This window comes from Bos indicus x Bos taurus, chromosome 5 (assembly GCF_003369695.1).
Source record: "Bos indicus x Bos taurus breed Angus x Brahman F1 hybrid chromosome 5, Bos_hybrid_MaternalHap_v2.0, whole genome shotgun sequence".
NCBI classification, from domain to species: Eukaryota; Metazoa; Chordata; class Mammalia; order Artiodactyla; family Bovidae; genus Bos; species Bos indicus x Bos taurus.
In genome coordinates this window covers 7,120,867-7,136,727 of record NC_040080.1, presented here as the reverse complement: position 1 = coordinate 7,136,727, position 15,861 = coordinate 7,120,867, and the positions used below count along the sequence as shown (strand labels likewise).

The 15,861-nt window shown below is 51.6% G+C and overlaps 1 protein-coding gene across 3 annotated transcripts; it reads left to right on the top strand.

The window, feature by feature from the left end:
* Positions 1-9,692: 9,692 nt before the first annotated feature.
* On the top strand, positions 9,693-13,974 carry LOC113892160. 3 transcript variants are annotated; one of them, XM_027540641.1, is made up of 3 exons: positions 9,694-9,983; positions 11,172-11,352; positions 12,747-13,974. In XM_027540641.1, the coding sequence occupies exons 2-3, from the start codon at positions 11,313-11,315 to the stop codon at positions 12,965-12,967; spliced, it is 261 nt and encodes an 86-aa protein (XP_027396442.1). In that variant the 5' UTR covers positions 9,694-9,983; positions 11,172-11,312; the 3' UTR covers positions 12,968-13,974. The 3 variants fall into 3 exon arrangements, with proteins under 3 accessions (XP_027396440.1, XP_027396442.1, XP_027396441.1); XM_027540639.1 differs by lacking the exon at positions 11,172-11,352 and having other exon boundaries at positions 9,693-9,983; positions 12,744-13,974; XM_027540640.1 differs by lacking the exon at positions 11,172-11,352.
* The last annotated feature ends 1,887 nt before the right edge of the window (positions 13,975-15,861 follow it).

Here is a 15,861-nt window from a genome sequence, read left to right as displayed (position 1 = left end):
CACTTTCACTTTTCACTTAAATGCATCGGAGAAGGAAATGGCAACCCACTCCAGTGTTCTTGCCTGGAGAACGGAGGAGCCTGGTGGGGACGGCGGGGCCTGGTGGGCTGCCGTCTATGGGGTCGCACAGAGTCGGACACGACTGAAGCGACTTAGCAGCAGCAGCCGATTAACAAACCATGTTGTGATAGTTTCAGGTGAGCAGAGAAGGGACTCAGCCATAGAAACACATGTATGCATTCCGCCCCACCCCCAAACCCTGCTCCCCTCCAGGCTGCCATGTAACATTGAGCAGAGTTCCACGTGCTAGACAGTAGCTCCTTTCTAAGGGGAAGTTTTCCACTGCTGGCCCTAGGCACCAAAGGTGCTGCCTTCGAGACAGGACTTTTATTTCACTCCTGGGAGAAAGACGGTATTCAGTGATTTGTTTACTCATTTTTCCTTCACTCATGATCATTCCAGGTGCTCTTGTTCAGTCACTCAGATCAGATCAGATCAGATCAGTGGCTCAGTCGTGTCCAACTCTTTGCGACCCCATGAATCGCAGTACGCCAGGCCTCCCTGTCTATCACCAACTCCCAGAGTTCACTCATACTCACGTCCATCGAGTCAGTGATGCCATCCAGCCGTCTCATCCTCTGTCGTCCCCTTCTCCTCCCACCCCCAATCCCTCCCAGCATCAGAGTCTTTTCCAATGAGTCAACTCTTCGCATGAGGTGGCCAAAGTACTGGAGTTTCAGCTTCAGCATCATTCCTTCCAAAGAAATCCCAGGGCTGATCTCCTTCAGAATGGACTGGTTGGATCTCCTTGCAGTCCAAGGGACTCTCAAGAGTCTTCTCCAACACCACAGGTCAAAATCATCAATTCTTCGGCGCTCAGCTTTCTTCACAGTCCAACTCTCACATCCATACATGACCACTGGAAAAACCATAGCCTTGACTAGACGAACCTTTGTTGGCAAAGTAATGTCTCTGCTTTTGAATATGCTATCTAGGTTGGTCATAACTTTCCTTCCAAGGAGTAAGCGTCTTTTAATTTCATGGCTGCAGTCACCATCTGCAGTGATTTTGGAGCCAGAAAAAGAAAGTCTGACACTGTTTCCACTGTTTCCCCATCTATTTCCCATGAAGTGGTGGGACCGGATGCCATGATCTTCGTTTTCTGAATGTTGAGCTTTAAGCCAACTTTTTCACTCTCCACTTTCACTTTCATCAAGAGGCTTTTGAGTTCCTCTTCACTTTCTGCCATAAGGGTGGTGTCATCTGCATATCTGAGGTTATTGGTATCTCTCCCGGCAATCTTGATTCCAGCTTGTGTTTCTTCCAGTCCAGTGTTTCTCATGATGTACTCTGCATATAAGTTAAATAAACAGGGTGACAATATACAGCCTTGATGAACTCCTTTTCCTATTTGGAACCAGTCTGTTGTTCCATGTCCAGTTCTAACTGTTGCTTCCTGACCTGCATACAGATTTCTCAAGAGGCAGATCAGGTAGTCTGGTATTCCCATCTCTCTCAGAATTTTCCACAGTTTATTGTGATCCACACAGTCAAAGGCTTTGGCATAGTCAATAAAGCAGAAATAGATGTTTTTCTGGAACTCTCTTGCTTTTTCCATGATCCAGCGGATGTTGGCAATTTGATCTCTGGTTCCTCTGCTTTTTCGAAAACCAGCTTGAACATCAGGAAGTTTACAGTTCACATATTGCTGAAGCCTGGCTTGGAGAATTTTGAGCATTACTTTACTAGCGTGTGAGATGAGTGCAATTGTGCGGTAGTTTGAGCATTCTTTGGCATTGCCTTTCTTTGGGATTGGAATGAAAACTGACCTTTTCGAGTCCTGTGGCCACTGCTGAGTTTTCCAAATTTGCTGGCATATTGAGTGCAGCACTTTCACAGCATCATCTTTCAGGATTTGGAATAGCTCAACTGGAATTCCATCACCTCCACTAGCTTTGTTCGTAGTGATGCTTTCTAAGGCCCTCTTGACACATTCCAGGATGTTTGGCTCTAGGTCAGTGATCACACCATCGTGATTATCTGGGTCGTGAAGTTCTTTTTTGTACAGTTCTTCTGTGTATTCTTGCCATCTCTTCTTAATATCTTCTGCTTCTGTTAGGTCCATACCATTTCTGTCCTTTATCGAGCTCATCTTTGCATGAAATGTTCCTTTGGTATCTCTGATTTTCTTGAAGAGATCCCTAGTCTTTCCCATTCTGTTGTTTTCCTCTATTTCTTTGCACTCAGTCGTGTCCAATTCTTTGAGACCCCATGGACTGCAGCACGCCAGGCCTCTCTGTCCATCACTAACTCCCAGAGTTTACTCAAACTCATGTTTGTTGTGTGATGCCATCCAATCATCTCATTCTCTGTCGACCCCTTTTCCTCCCTCCTTCAATCTTTCCCAGCATCAGGGTCTTTTCAAATGAGTCAGTTCTTCACATCAGATGGCCAAAGAATTGGAGTTTCAGCTTCAGCATCAGTCCTTCCAATGAATATTCAGGACTGTTCAGTCGCTAAATCATTTTTAATTCTTTGCGACCCCATAGACGGCAGCATGCCAGGCTTGCCTGTCCTTCACAGTCTCTTGGAGCTTGCTCAAACTCATGTCCATTGAGTTGGTAATGCCATCCAACCATCTCATCCTCTGCTGCCTCCTTCTCCTCTTGCCCTCAATCTTTCCCAGCATCAGGGTCTTTTCCTATGAGGCAGCTCTTCACATCAGGTGGCCAAAGTATTGGAGCTTCAGCTTCAGCTTTAGTCTTTCCAATGAATATTCATGGTTGATTTCCTTTAGGATTGACAGGTTTGATCTCCTTGCTGTCCAAGGGACTCTCAAGAGTCTCCTCCAACGCTACAGTTCGAAAGCATTGATTCTTCGGCACGCAGCCTTTTTTATGGTTCCAACTCTAACATCCACATGTGACTACCAGAAAAACCATAACTTTGACCATATGGACCTTTCCTGACAAGTGATGTCTCTGCTTTTTAATATGCTAAATTTGTCTCCTCCAGCTCAGTTGACTCATTCCTTGCAGCTGCTCAGAACAAAATCTTGGGTCATTCTTGGCTCCTTTTCTCTGCACCTCACAGCCAATTTCTGGTTCTGTTCTTAAAATGCATCCAGAAGCTGACCATTTCTCACCACTTCCACCCCCCAATCAGGAGAAGACGCTGGCATCTCTCATTGGGTCTACTGTAATAGACCTCTCACAGGCTCCCTGTGTCCACACTGATCTCCAGGGCTACTGGCTATTCTCATACAGTAATCAGAGTCTTCCTTTTGAAAGAGAAATCCGAGCAGGCCACTTCTCTGGTCAAAACCCACTGGTAGTCCCCCTCTCACTCAAGAGAACATTGCAAATGCTTTACATGACCTTTGAGGCTCTGTGTGTTCTGGCCCTTGACAGATTCCCCAGCCTCATCTTATGCCTTTCTCTCTTTAACACCTGCTCCCGGAGGCTTCCCTGGTGGCTCAACTAGTAAAAAATCCACAATTTTTTGCACATTCTGCAATGTGGAAGACCTGGGTTCTATCCTTGGGTTGGGAAGATCCCCTGGAGAAGGGAAAGGCTACCCACTCCTGTATAGTCTAGTCAAGGCTATGGTTTTTCCAGTGGTCAGGTATGGATGTGAAAGTTGGACTTTGAAGAAAGCTGAGTGCCAAAGAATTGATGCTTTTGAACTGTGGTGTTGGAGAAGACTCTTGAGAGTCCCTTGGACTGCAAGGAGATCCAACAAGTTCATCCTAAAGGAGATCACTCCTGGGTGTTCATTGGAAGGATTGATGCTGAAGCTGAAAACTTCAATACTTTGGCCACCTCATGCAAAGAGTTGACTCATTGGAAAAGACCCCGATGTTGGGAAGGGTTGAAGGCAGGAGGAGAAGAGGACGACAGAGGATGAGATGGCTGGATGGCATCACCAACTCAATGGACATGAATTTGGGTGAACTCTGGGAGTTGGTGATGGACAGGGAGGCCTGGCGTGCTGCGATTCATGGGGTTGCAAAGAGTTGGACTGAGTGACTTTTGCTTCATTCACCAGGACCTTTGCCCCTGTGGTTCTGGCTGAAACGCACTTCCAAATAGTCACTTGGCTTGTTTCCTCACTTTATTCATGTATCTGCATCAATGTCGCTTGAGCAGAGGAGGCTTTCTGAATGACGTCGTCTAAAGTAGCGAGCGTGGGACTTCCCTGGTGGTCCAGTGATGAAGACTGGGCTCCCAAAGCAGCGGGCCTGGGTTTGATTCTCTAGTCAGGGAACTAGAGCCTGCATGCCGAGACTAAAGACTCTGCGTGCCTCAATGAAGATCCTGCGTTCTGCAACAGAGACCAGACACAAATAAGTAGAAAATAATAATAAAATAAGGTAGCAAGCCCTGGGATTTCCCTGGTAGTCCAGTGGTTAAGACTCCAATGCAGGGGTCCTGGCTTCCATCCCTGCTTGGTTAACTAAGATCCCACATGCTGTTCAGCTCAGAAAGAAAAAAGAAAAAAGAAAAAAAATATATATATAGCAAGCCCTCCTATAATTCCTCTCTCCTCTTTTCTGCTCAGTTTTCTCAAAAGCACTTCACATTGCTTACAAATGTACAGCATCTGAGATTTTGCAAACTAATAAACTGTTTCTATTCATTACGGTTTAGCAAAAGTCTTTTCATGGATGCTGCAGGAGACATGGAACTCCTGGGTAACGGACAAAGGCCATTATTATTACTCATGGAAAAAGCAGTCGCTGATCCTTTATTTTTGTGTCATTTTCCCCCATGTCCCCCAAGCCCTGCAAAGGACCCATTGTGTTTGTCTGTCTACCTTGTGCTTGGCATTATGGGAGAGGAGCACAGAAGTTAATACTGCTTTTATAGTGAGTGATAAGCATGCTTGTTCTTTTTCCAGGAGGAGATGTTACCTCATCCCTCAACATTGCTTGTTATAAACACAGCCCTGAGAAATGGCCTGGGTAGGCAGCTTTCAGGGCCTTGCTCTCTTGGCTTGCCCAGCAAGAACTTGCAGGGACTCAAAGCCCATGGCAGATTGCTTCTCCTAACAGTTATATAGTTACCGGCTCATTGTCTCTCCAACTAAAGTATAAAATACAGAGGACAAGGATTTTGTCCATTTGTACATCCAGCACTTTAGAGAGTGCTTGGTGGGGACTTCCAGTGGCTAAGACTCTATGTTCCCAGTGCAGGGGGCCCAAGCTGGATCCCTGGTCAGGGAGCCAGATCCCACATGCTGAAACTAAGGATCCTGCACTCCTCAGTGAAGACTGAAAATCCTGTGTGCAGCCAAGATCAATAAATAAATATTTTTAAAAGGAAAGCCTTTCTTATTCATATAATAAAAATACTTTTTAAAATAAATAACTAAGAAGTACCTACAACTACAGAGTAGTTGCTCAATAAATATTTGTCAAATGAGGCCCTTAGAGAGTCAAGGAAAGGCTTTGGACCCTGCTCATCATGTTCCAGGGAGGGCTGAGCTGAGACCCATTCAGTCCCACCTGTGCGGAGTGCCTGCCTGGGCTGGGCCTGGTGCTGGGCTGACCCGGGCACAGAGGTGTCCTTCCTGTCTCTGGAGTTTTCAGGGTGGACAGGCAGATAACCGCAATGAAAGGCAGCATAGGGGCTGAGAGTCACCCTGGCAAGCAGCTGGAGCCCCGATCAAGGTGCGTGAAAGCCCCCCTGGGAGAGCCCCCCCGGGGAGAGCCCCATTACACTTTGCTGACTGTTGGCTGAGGCATCAAAGCAAGTTGATGCTTGTCCCCCAGGTAGCGCCATAGAAAATGGTGTGTAAGATCCATCCTGTGATGAAGGGTAAAGATTGGCAGGAAACCCAGATCCAGGCCTGGAAGTTCTTGTATTAATATCATCAGAACCCAGAACTGGAATGGCCATCAGAGACCCTCTGGGCCAGTGTGTTTTGAACTGACTTTTGTGGAACCCTAGGAAGATGCTGCCTCGGTGTGGGTGGGGCACTGTGAGGGGCAGGGGGAAGCTGAGTGGGTGGGATCGGGCAGCCTCTTCCCACATTTAACAGAAGCAGCTCTGGCTTTATCTCTATTGCATGCTGAGCTTCCCACCAACTTTTGTGTGGGACTTCCCTTGTGACTCAGTGGTAAAGAATCTGCCTGCCAATGTAGCCAACAAGGGTTTGATCCCTGATCCGAGAAGATCCCAGAACTAAGCCCGTGTCCCACAACTGCTGAAGTCCGTGTCTTGGAGCCCATGCTCCACAACAAGAAAAGCCATCCCAATAAGAAGTTTGTGCACCGCAACTAGAGAGCAAGCTGGTGCAGCTACCAAGACCCAGCACTGCCAAAAATAAATGGATAAATTAAAATTATAAAAACCTTTTGTGTGAATAAAGAATCACATGACTGAAACAATATCCAAGGCCCATAGATCACTTTAAAAAAAAAACAGATTTATTAATGCGTCATCGACACATAATAAGCTACACATATTTAAAGTGCATGATTTAATAAGTTTTGACATAAAGATACACCCAGGAAGGCACCATCCCAATCATTTTATAATGAGCATATCCATTACCTCCAAAGTTTCTCTGTGCCCCTTTGTCATCCTCCAGCACCTCCTCTCTGCCCTCCCACTCTGAGATGAACAGCACTTTGGCAGCTTTGCTCATCAGAGTCCAACATTGGAAATGCCCCAAACATCCTTCCGCGGTGAACAGATAAACAAGCTGTGGGGCGCTGATACAGGCAGCAGCATCAGCGGACTGAGCATTGTGCTGAGCAACAGAAGTCAGACACAAAAGAGCGTGGACTGTGAGATCCCATTTATGTGAAGTGCAAGTCCAGGAAAAACTGATCTTTGGTGACATAAATCAGATCACTGAGTGCCTGTGGGAAGGTGGTGTTGACTGTCAAGAGGCAGGAGGGAACTGTCTGGGATGATGAAAACACCCTAGACATGATCTGGGTGCTGATTGCAAAAGTGTATACACAGGTAAAAATTCATCACTATATTTTACCGGCTTCAGTTGGGCTTCCCTGATGGCTCAGATGGTAAAGAATCTGTGCAATGCAGGAGACATGGGTTCGATCCCTGGGCCTGGAAGATCCCCTGGAGAAGGAAATGGTAACCCACTCCAGTATTCTTGTCTGGAGAATCCCATGTGGAGAATCCCATGTAAAGAATCCCATGTACAGAGGTTGCCTGGTGGGCTACAGTCCATTGGGTTGTAGAGTCAGACACGACTGAGCAACTAACACTTTCATACCTTATATCTTAATAAAACCCCTCTGGAGAACTTCCTTGGTGGTACAGTGGATAAAAATCTGCCAGCCAGTGCAGGGAACATGGGTTTGACCCCTGGTTCAGGAAGATTCCACATGCTGGGAGTAATTAAGCCTGTGTGCTGCAAGTACTGAAGCCTGTGTGCCTAGAGCCTGTGCTCTGCAACAAGAGATGCCACCGCAATGAGAAGCCTGCACGGCAAGGAAGAGTAGCTCCTGCTTGCTGCAACAAAGACCAAGCAGAACCAAAATAATAAACATTAAAAATTAATTTTAAAAGTCTTTGTAAAGATGTGAAAGTCGCTCAGTCGTGTCCGACTCTTTGCGACCCCATGGACTATCCAGATAAAAACGAAGATCATGGCATCCGGTCCCACCACTTCATGGGAAATAGATGGGGAAACAGTGGAAACAGTGTCAGACTTTATTTTTCTGGGCTCCAAAATCACTGCAGATGGTAACTGCAGCCATGAACTTAAAAGACGCTTACTCCTTGGAAAGAAAGTTATGACCAACCTAGATAGCATATTCAAAAGCAGAGACATTGTTTTGCCAATAAAGGTTCGTCTAGTCAAGGCTATGGTTTTTCCTGTGGTCATATATGGATGTGAGAGTTGGACTGTGAAGAAGGCTGAGCACCGAGAATTGATGCTTTTGAACTGTGGTGTTGGAGAAGACTCTTGAGAGTCCCTTGGACTGCAAGGAGATCCAACCAGTCCATTCTGAAGGAGATCAGCCCTGGGATTTCTTTGGAAGGACTGATGTTGAAGCTGAAACTCCAGTACTTTGGCCACCTCATGCGAAGAGTTGACTCATTGGAAAAGACTCTGATGCTGGGAGGGATTGGGGGCGGGAGGAGAAGGGGATGACAGAGGATGAGACGGCTGGATGGCATCACCGACTCGATGGACGTGAGTATGAGTGAACTCTGGGAGTTGGTGATGGACAGGGAGGCCTGGCGTGCTGCGATTCATGGGGTCGCAAAGAGTTGGACACGACTGAGCGACTGATCTGATCTGGACTATCCAGTCCATGGAATTCTCCAGACCAGAATACTGGAGTGGGAGCCTCTCCCTTCTCCAGGGGATCTTCCCAACCCAGGGATCAAACCCAGGTCTCTCGCATTGTGGGCAGATTCTTTACCAGCTGAGCCACAAGGGAAGCCCAAGAATGCTGGAATGGGTAGCTCATCCCTTCTACAGCAGATCTTCCCGACCCAGGATTCGAAGTGGGGTCTCCTGTATTGCAGGCAGATTCTTTACCACCTGAGCTATCAGGGAAGTCTGAAAAGATGTCAACATCATTAAAAATAAAATCCCTCTGGAAACTCAAACTCACTCCCCTTGGATATAGGGGAGAGGACCGTTGCAGGACTCCCAGGTGGTCTCAGAGCTGGCAGACTGTGTGTGGAATGGGGTGGGGGACCCAGAGACCCAAAGCCACCTTACCCATGGCCATTCCCACCTGCCTGTCCTCAGTTTCTGGGAGTGGACTCCCCAGGGAGACAGCTCCTCGGAGCCTCTTCCCCGCCCTGTGGGCTTCCGGGGCTGCTCTCTCCTCCTGAGACAGTAACCACTGCTGTTCATGGAACGCTCACCGGGCACATGAAACTCTGCACACACTCTGTCTATAGCACAGGCGGGAGGACCCAGGCATGGGCACGGGACCCCCTCCCACCCCCGGCCCCTCTGGCTTTGTCACTGAGAAGGAGAGGGTAAGCCGCTGCACCTCTCTGGGCCGAAGCTGTGTCATCCCCCAAATGGGCTTTAACACCCACCCAGATGGAGGAGCAAATGAAGTGATGTGGGGGCAAGGCCTTGGCATGGCCAGGGGGGGTTCGGTGCCTGAAAGCCATGACCACCTCAGGCTGCACCCCAGCCCGGGGGCTCTGGGGCTGGTGAGGAAGAACCCAGCCCCTGCGAGGGAGCCTGCAGCCCAGGCTAGGGCTCTGACCCTGGCATTGAGACTTTCTTGCCATGTGACCTTGGAGGACCAATAAATGAGTTAATATAAACAAAGCACTGAAGCAGTGCCTGGCATACGATAAATGCTACATTGGACCAGTGTGTCCAGACTCTCAGTCTTGGTTCTTCCCTCTTTAGCACATGACCCTCATTGGCTCTATTTGCTATTGCTTTGGTGTTCCGCCCCCATGCCAGGGACCCCAATCTCTCCGTACCCTCAGACGACAAGCCTCCCAACCGTCCTAGTTATGATGGTCGGGGCCGCTTCCTCTTGGGGCCCAGCAGCCTGCTGGGTGACTCCTGTCTGTCCCAAATTTATCCTGCCCTGCCTGTCATCTCTGCACCACGCGCACAGTGCAGGGGATCCAGAAGAGAAGGCTGGTTGCCAGGGCAACGGAGGATAAAGCCCTTGCTCTGCCAGGCTGCTGATTGGCTGAGGCGGGTCCCACCTCCTGCTATCCTGAGGGTGGGGGACAGAGGGAAGGGTCTCTGATGGGCGGGGAGAGGTACAGGCTGCCCAGCCCAGGACCGCCCCCCAGCCCAGGCAGAGCCCCTGGGCCTGAGAAACTGTCTCCCGTGGGGGGCGTTGGCCTCGCCCCTTTCTCTGCTTCCCACACCCAGGGCGGCTGCAGACGGCAGCATCTCTGGGGACAGCAGCTACGACTGAGTCCACGGGCTGACACTGAGCTGCTTGGGCTGAGGCGGCGCGCTCAGCCCAGAGCCCCCGCCCGGAACAGGCTTCTGCAGGGCTTGAGGTGGGTCTGCGGGCGCGGGGGTTGGGCTGCCAGGTGGAGAGGTGCCAGCGTCTTGAGAGGCAGGGAAAGGAGGTCTGCAACCCTTGCACTGTCCTGGATGGGACTTTCGCTGGAATGGGGGCTAGAAAATTCCTTATAGGTCATCTGGTAACCCCCATCCCTACCTCGTCATTGTGCACGGACATGCTGAAGTTCAGAGAGAGTGAGGAGTGACCCAAGGTCACACAGAAGGCCAGTGGAGGTTTTGCTTCAGCTGAGCCAGTCCTCTGAGATGCCAGGAAAAGGTCTGGGGTCCTCGGTTGCCCCAGAATGCCTGGGATTTTCTTTACAGGGCTGGAAAGGGTGGGAGGCCCAGACCACTGCTCCACGGGCCCACAGCACTGCGGCTGAAACGGCTCCTGCTCTGTCCAAGTCCCCCATCCTCTTGTTTAAGCTCAAAGGAGCCTGGGGTCCTGGGTGGGCCAGGGGAGGGGTCATGAACCTCTCGGCCTCGGTCAGGCTAGTTTGGAGCAGCCTTCCTGCTCGTGGGTCCCCTTCTCCACCTCCCCCAAACCCAGGCCACACCAGCAATTCAGAATCCTCTCTTTGGCTCTCCAGAAAGGCAGATGGTTAGGAGGACAGGCTCTAGCTCCGACTCTGGGCCGTTAGCACACTCTTCCTTTTATTCCCCGGTGGAGAGAATAGGGCACCTCGAGCCACTGCGGTTCGGAGCAGCCAGTGGGGACCCTGGAGGGCACGGGAAGGCTTCCAGGTGGACGCAGGACTGGGGAGCAGCACCCTTCCCTCCCCTGGGGTCACAGCCCTTCTCGGAGACCCACCTGGCAGTGGAGGGACAAGAGGGCTGGGGTCTGGAGCCCGAGGTCTGAGAACCTGGGGCTTCTCCTCAGCCAGCCCTGGAGGTCATTCTTCCCTCCCTAGAAGACAAGGTGGGCCTTCACTCATTTCATTCAGTTCAGGTGTCTTTCCCCATCAAACCTCAGGACATCGCTGGGGGACTGGAGTCCGACTCCGTGACTCGGGGCAAGTTAGCGAGCTTCTCCAGGTCTCAGTTTCTTCATCTATAAAATGTGGACAATGATACTTAGCCCAGAGACCTGCTGTAAGATCCGTGACTCCATTTTGACCGTGGCCTCCCTGCCCGGCAGGCAGAGGTGGGGCTCCTCACCCTACCCCTTTCTCACACCTCAGGAGCCATCCGAAGGTGGATGAAATGGGTCCTGATTTGTCCCATGTCTGGAGAAGATAGTCTGTGGTGTGGCTTTTGAAGTATGTATAGGAGTTTGCCAGATGAACATGAACACAAAGGACATTCCGGGAAAATGAAAGCACATGCAGAGATGGAGACTGCATAACATGCAGGCACACGCAGGTGACTGACAAGTGGTTCCCTCTGGTGGCGTGGCGTGCAGATGAGGCTGGCATGGTTGGCAGAGAGCAGGGGTGGGCCACTCTAAGGAGCTGGATACATGGAACACTTGTGAATCACCTTAAACCTGCCAGCTTCCATTTCCTGCTCCCCCTCTGGTGCCCTGGAAATAACATCAGCTAGTATTCATCGCCTGGAAAATCCCATGGATGGAGGAGCCTGGTGGGCTGCAGTCCATGGGGTTGCTGAGGGTTGGACACGACTGAGTGACTTCACTTTCACTTTTCACTTTCCTGCACTGGAGAAGGAACTGGCAACCCACTCCAATGTTCTTGCCTGGAGAATCTCAGGGACGGGGAAGCCTGGTGGGCTGCCGTCTATGGGGTCACACAGAGTCGGACACGACTGAAGTGACTTAGCAGCAGCAGCAGCAGTGTTCATCGAGTGCTGATTCTGCACCAGGCAGCATGATGCTAAAGGAACTTTAGGCACTGTCTTGTTAAACATTCACAGAGACCTTAAGAAGTGGGTCCTACTTCTATGCCCATTTTACAGATAAGAAAACTGAGGCTCAGAGAATAGGAACAAAGTACTATGTAGCACTCAGTAAGCATCAGGCACTGGTTCTTAGCACTTTATATAAATTATCTCTTTTAACAGTCACAACAGCCCTATAATTTCCCATTTTTATGGACATGGAAATCAAGGCCCGTCTTTGGGGGCTGCTGCCTGTGTCCACACTCTTATAATTATGACATGGGGCATGGGCCTGAATTCGGGAGCCTGTGCAGACCTTGTTGATATCAACCAGGTCCCCTGGGGATGGGTGGCTGTTCACCACGCTTTTATCAGGCGACACCTGGCCAGGATGTGCGGGTGGCTGGGGACCCACTCATCTGTGAGGGGCCTGGCAAGTGGCAGCCTCTGCAGACGTCAGAGCCGGGAGAGGGGGCTCGGAGGACCGCCCGAGTCGTCCTTTAGTGAGAGCTCTGAGAGGTCAGTCACCTCACCCCGTCCCCTCAAGTCTCTGGTTGCTGTCCCCCCTTCTACCCGGGACAATGCTGAGGCCCGGAGTGGTTAGGCAACCCCGGCTGGCCTGGGGCCACACGTTCTACTGAGGGACTGAGGCATAGTGGGCCCTCCGCTATAGGCTTCCTTGTAGACGGGTGAGTAGGAGCTGGGTGGGCCCCTGGGTGTGCCTGCTCAGGGGCCGGGGTGCTGAGTCACTGCCCTCCACTCTCCGGGTGTTGGTCTGCCCACCTGCGAGGTGATGCTCTGGCCGCCTGGCTCAGTGAGGACCGCGGGTGCCCTCTCTGGGAGGGAAGGTGGGTGGGTCGGTGGGTGGGAGGATGGACAAGCCGCCCCTCTGCTGGTTCTCACCGACCGTGTCTCAGCAGCCAAGGCCGCCGCGATGCCGCACTTCCTGGACTGGTTCGTGCCTGTTTACCTGTTCATCTCTGTGCTCATCCTGGTGGGCTTCGGTGCCTGCATCTACTACTTCGAGCCCGGCTTGCAGGAGGCGCACAAGTGGCGCATGCAGCGCCCCCTGGTGGACCGCGACTTCCGCAAGACGCTGATGGTCCGAGACAACCTGGCTTTCGGGGGCCCCGAGGTCTGAGCTGTCCTGTGCTGGTGGCTGTGGGGGATGCCCTCTCCCTCGCCATCCAGCCTGGAGACCCTGGGGCAGAGGGAGGCCACCCCTGGTCCTCCGGGCGATCGTTCTGCAGCCTGGCTCCTCCCAGGAGGAGGTGCTCCGGGAGGACCCCAGCTGTGCAGGGATGGGGCACCTGGAGTGCCTTGAGATGTCGCTGCTGCTGATGGCCCTGGGCTTGCTCTCCAAGTCAAGCCGGCTCACCCCATGCCTGCCCTCCCCAGCTCCGAGGACACCATCCTGCTCCTCCCAGTGCCTTTGTGCTGCCCGGTGCTCCTGGCCCTCCACCCAGAGCCAGGCACTCTGCCTGTCATGAGCCTCCAGGTCTCCCATGTCCCTTCTGGATCCTGGGTGATATTCAGCTCCCCACTCCAGCTGATGGTCTCGACCCTGCAGCTCCACGGGCCAGGCTTCAAGGCTGCTGCAAGGAAAGGGCCCGCTTTGGAGGGAAGTCAGCTTAGGCCAGCCCAGCTCTACAACTCTGGACCCAAACTTAGCGTGGATGAGTGTGTGTGATGGGGTGTGCCAGGGGCAAGACCACAGAGGAAGGAGGTGTGTGTATGTGTGTGTGTGTGTGATGGAGAGAAAGTTTGGGAGGAGTGAGCAGCCTTGGAGACGGCAGGGTGGTGGGGAGAAGCATGTATGTGTGAGAGGGATGGGGGCCCCAGGCAGGGTGGGAAGTGGGGGATGGAGTGAGTTCCGTGGGCATTATGGGGGCCACCAGCAGCAGTTCCCGCCCCCTCCCTTGGCTGGACTCCCCCCTTTCTCTCCTTTCCCAAGACTGAGGCTGCCGGCAGGCGCCCTGCCTTCTCTCCTGGTCCTGTGCCGTTCCCCCCAAGCCCACCCTGGAACCCCCTCCTACGTGGAGCATCACCCTTTCTTTTTGGACATCTATTGGCCACCTGCCTCACTCCCCTCCTCTGGGGCTTCCACCTTAATTTATTGCAATAATAAAGACTCCATGACTATCTCAGCAGGACTGTCTCATTTCCTAAAAGTAGGGTCATGTCTATCATCTCACCGGGTCCTCATAAAAAACATAATAGTCAGGGACTTCCCTGGTGGTGCAGTGGATAAGAATCCTCCTGCCAATGCGGAGGACACGGGTTCAATCCCTGGTCCCGGAAGATCCCACATGCCATGGAGCAACTAAGCCCATGCACCACAAAGTCTGAGCCCACACTCTAGAGCCTGTGAGCCACAAATACTGAGCCTGAATGCTGCAACTACTGACACGTGCGTGCCCAGAGTCTGTGCCCTGAAACAAGAGAAGCCATCACAGTGAGGAGCCCAAGAACCACAACAAAGAGTAGCCCCCAGTCGCGGCAACTAGAGAAAGCTCGTGCCCAGCAATGAAGACCCGGTGCAACCAGAAACAAACACAAACAAAAAAACCCACGATCGTTCAGTATCCCCCATTTGGGGGATGGGAACTGAATCGCCAAAAGGAAAGAGCAGTTTCTCAGCGGGTGCACCGTTGGCTTTTTGGATGAGATCAGTCTTAGCTGTGGGAGGTTGTCCCACAGCTAGGGTGGGTGGTGAGCACCTCTGGGCTCCATGCACTAGAAACCAGTGGCCCTGTGCTCTCTCCTGACCTGGGACAACCGAAAATGCCGACTGGAATCCCTGGGGGTAGAGAGCCAGTGAGGATACAAACTCAGGCACAGAGATGCAAAACAGCACGGCCTGGCACCAAATAGAACGTCTTTTCTTTCTCCCAGTTCTTTCCTGTGGAGGTTATCCAGACTGGTCTGGGGGCTAGGCCCACGCAGTGTTCAGAGACCCGAGTTGCTCCTCTCTTGCTGAAGGGATGTTGTTGGTTGGTGCCCCCCACCCCCAGGGGGGTCTTCTGCATCCTGAGGAGCAGGGTGGACGGAGGGTGGAAGGCTTGAGGGACACTGTGGCTGGCTGGACCCTTGCTTCCCTTGACACCTCACTAGCCAATACTTAGTCACATGGGTACTCCTAGCTGCAAGGGAGGCTGGAAAGAGCTATATGTCCATTAAAAAAGCCACTCCTTTGGAATTTTGGTTCGACATGTACACACTGCTATGTTTAAAATGGATAACCAACAAGGTCCTACTGAACAGCACATGAAGCTCTGCTCAATGCTATGTGGCAGCCTGGATGGCAGGGGAGTTTGGGGGAAGAATGGATTCATGTATTAATATATGTATGGCTGAGTCCCTTCGCTGTCTACCTGAAACTATCAGAGCACTGTTAACTGGCTAAACTCCAATATAAACTAAAAAGATAAAATAAATCCTCCCTCTTTGAAAGGGGGAGAGCACATGGAGGCAGATGGCATTCCATCTTTTCTTTTAAATTTTTGGCTACACCCCACAGGATCAGGGATCCTGCAACCAGGGATCTTAGTTCCCTAACCAGGGATTGAACCCATGCCCCCCGCATTGGAAGGCAGAATCTTAACCACTGAACCATCAGGGAATCCCTGCCATTCTGTTTTCATAGGGATTTGCCAAGGGCACAGGGCAAGGGGCTGAGATTTGGACCGGATCTCCTCACCCCAGGCCCAGGCTTGCTCTTGAACAAGCCCCATCTTAGGAGTCAGCCAGGACAAAAGCTATCTTCTCTCAGCTTGAGGAGTGGGGCTACCCTCCTCCCTGGAGCAAACCCGGGAATTGCAGGGGCTGTCTTGCAGAACCAGGTTAGAGCTAAGCAAGAGAGGCACCAGTGCTGGGTACCTCTCTTGTCTCAACCCGGCCCGGCTCTGTTATTTCTGAGTCTCTCCGCCCTGACCTCCGTCTGACCCAGCAGAGCGTTCTGTAGCTTTCAGAGATTCTCCCACACTACCGCCCAAGACTCTTGCAGCCACAAGGCACCAAACTGAAAACAGCTGC

Coding starts and splice junctions, on each gene's coding strand:
- LOC113892160 (XM_027540639.1), top strand. CDS start 9,721: ATGGGCGGGGAGAGGTACAGGCTGCCCAGCCCAGGACCGCCCCCCAGC. Junction 9,984..12,743: donor AGGCTTCTGCAGGGCTTGAG/GTGGGTCTGCGG, acceptor ACCGTGTCTCAG/CAGCCAAGGCCGCCGCGATG.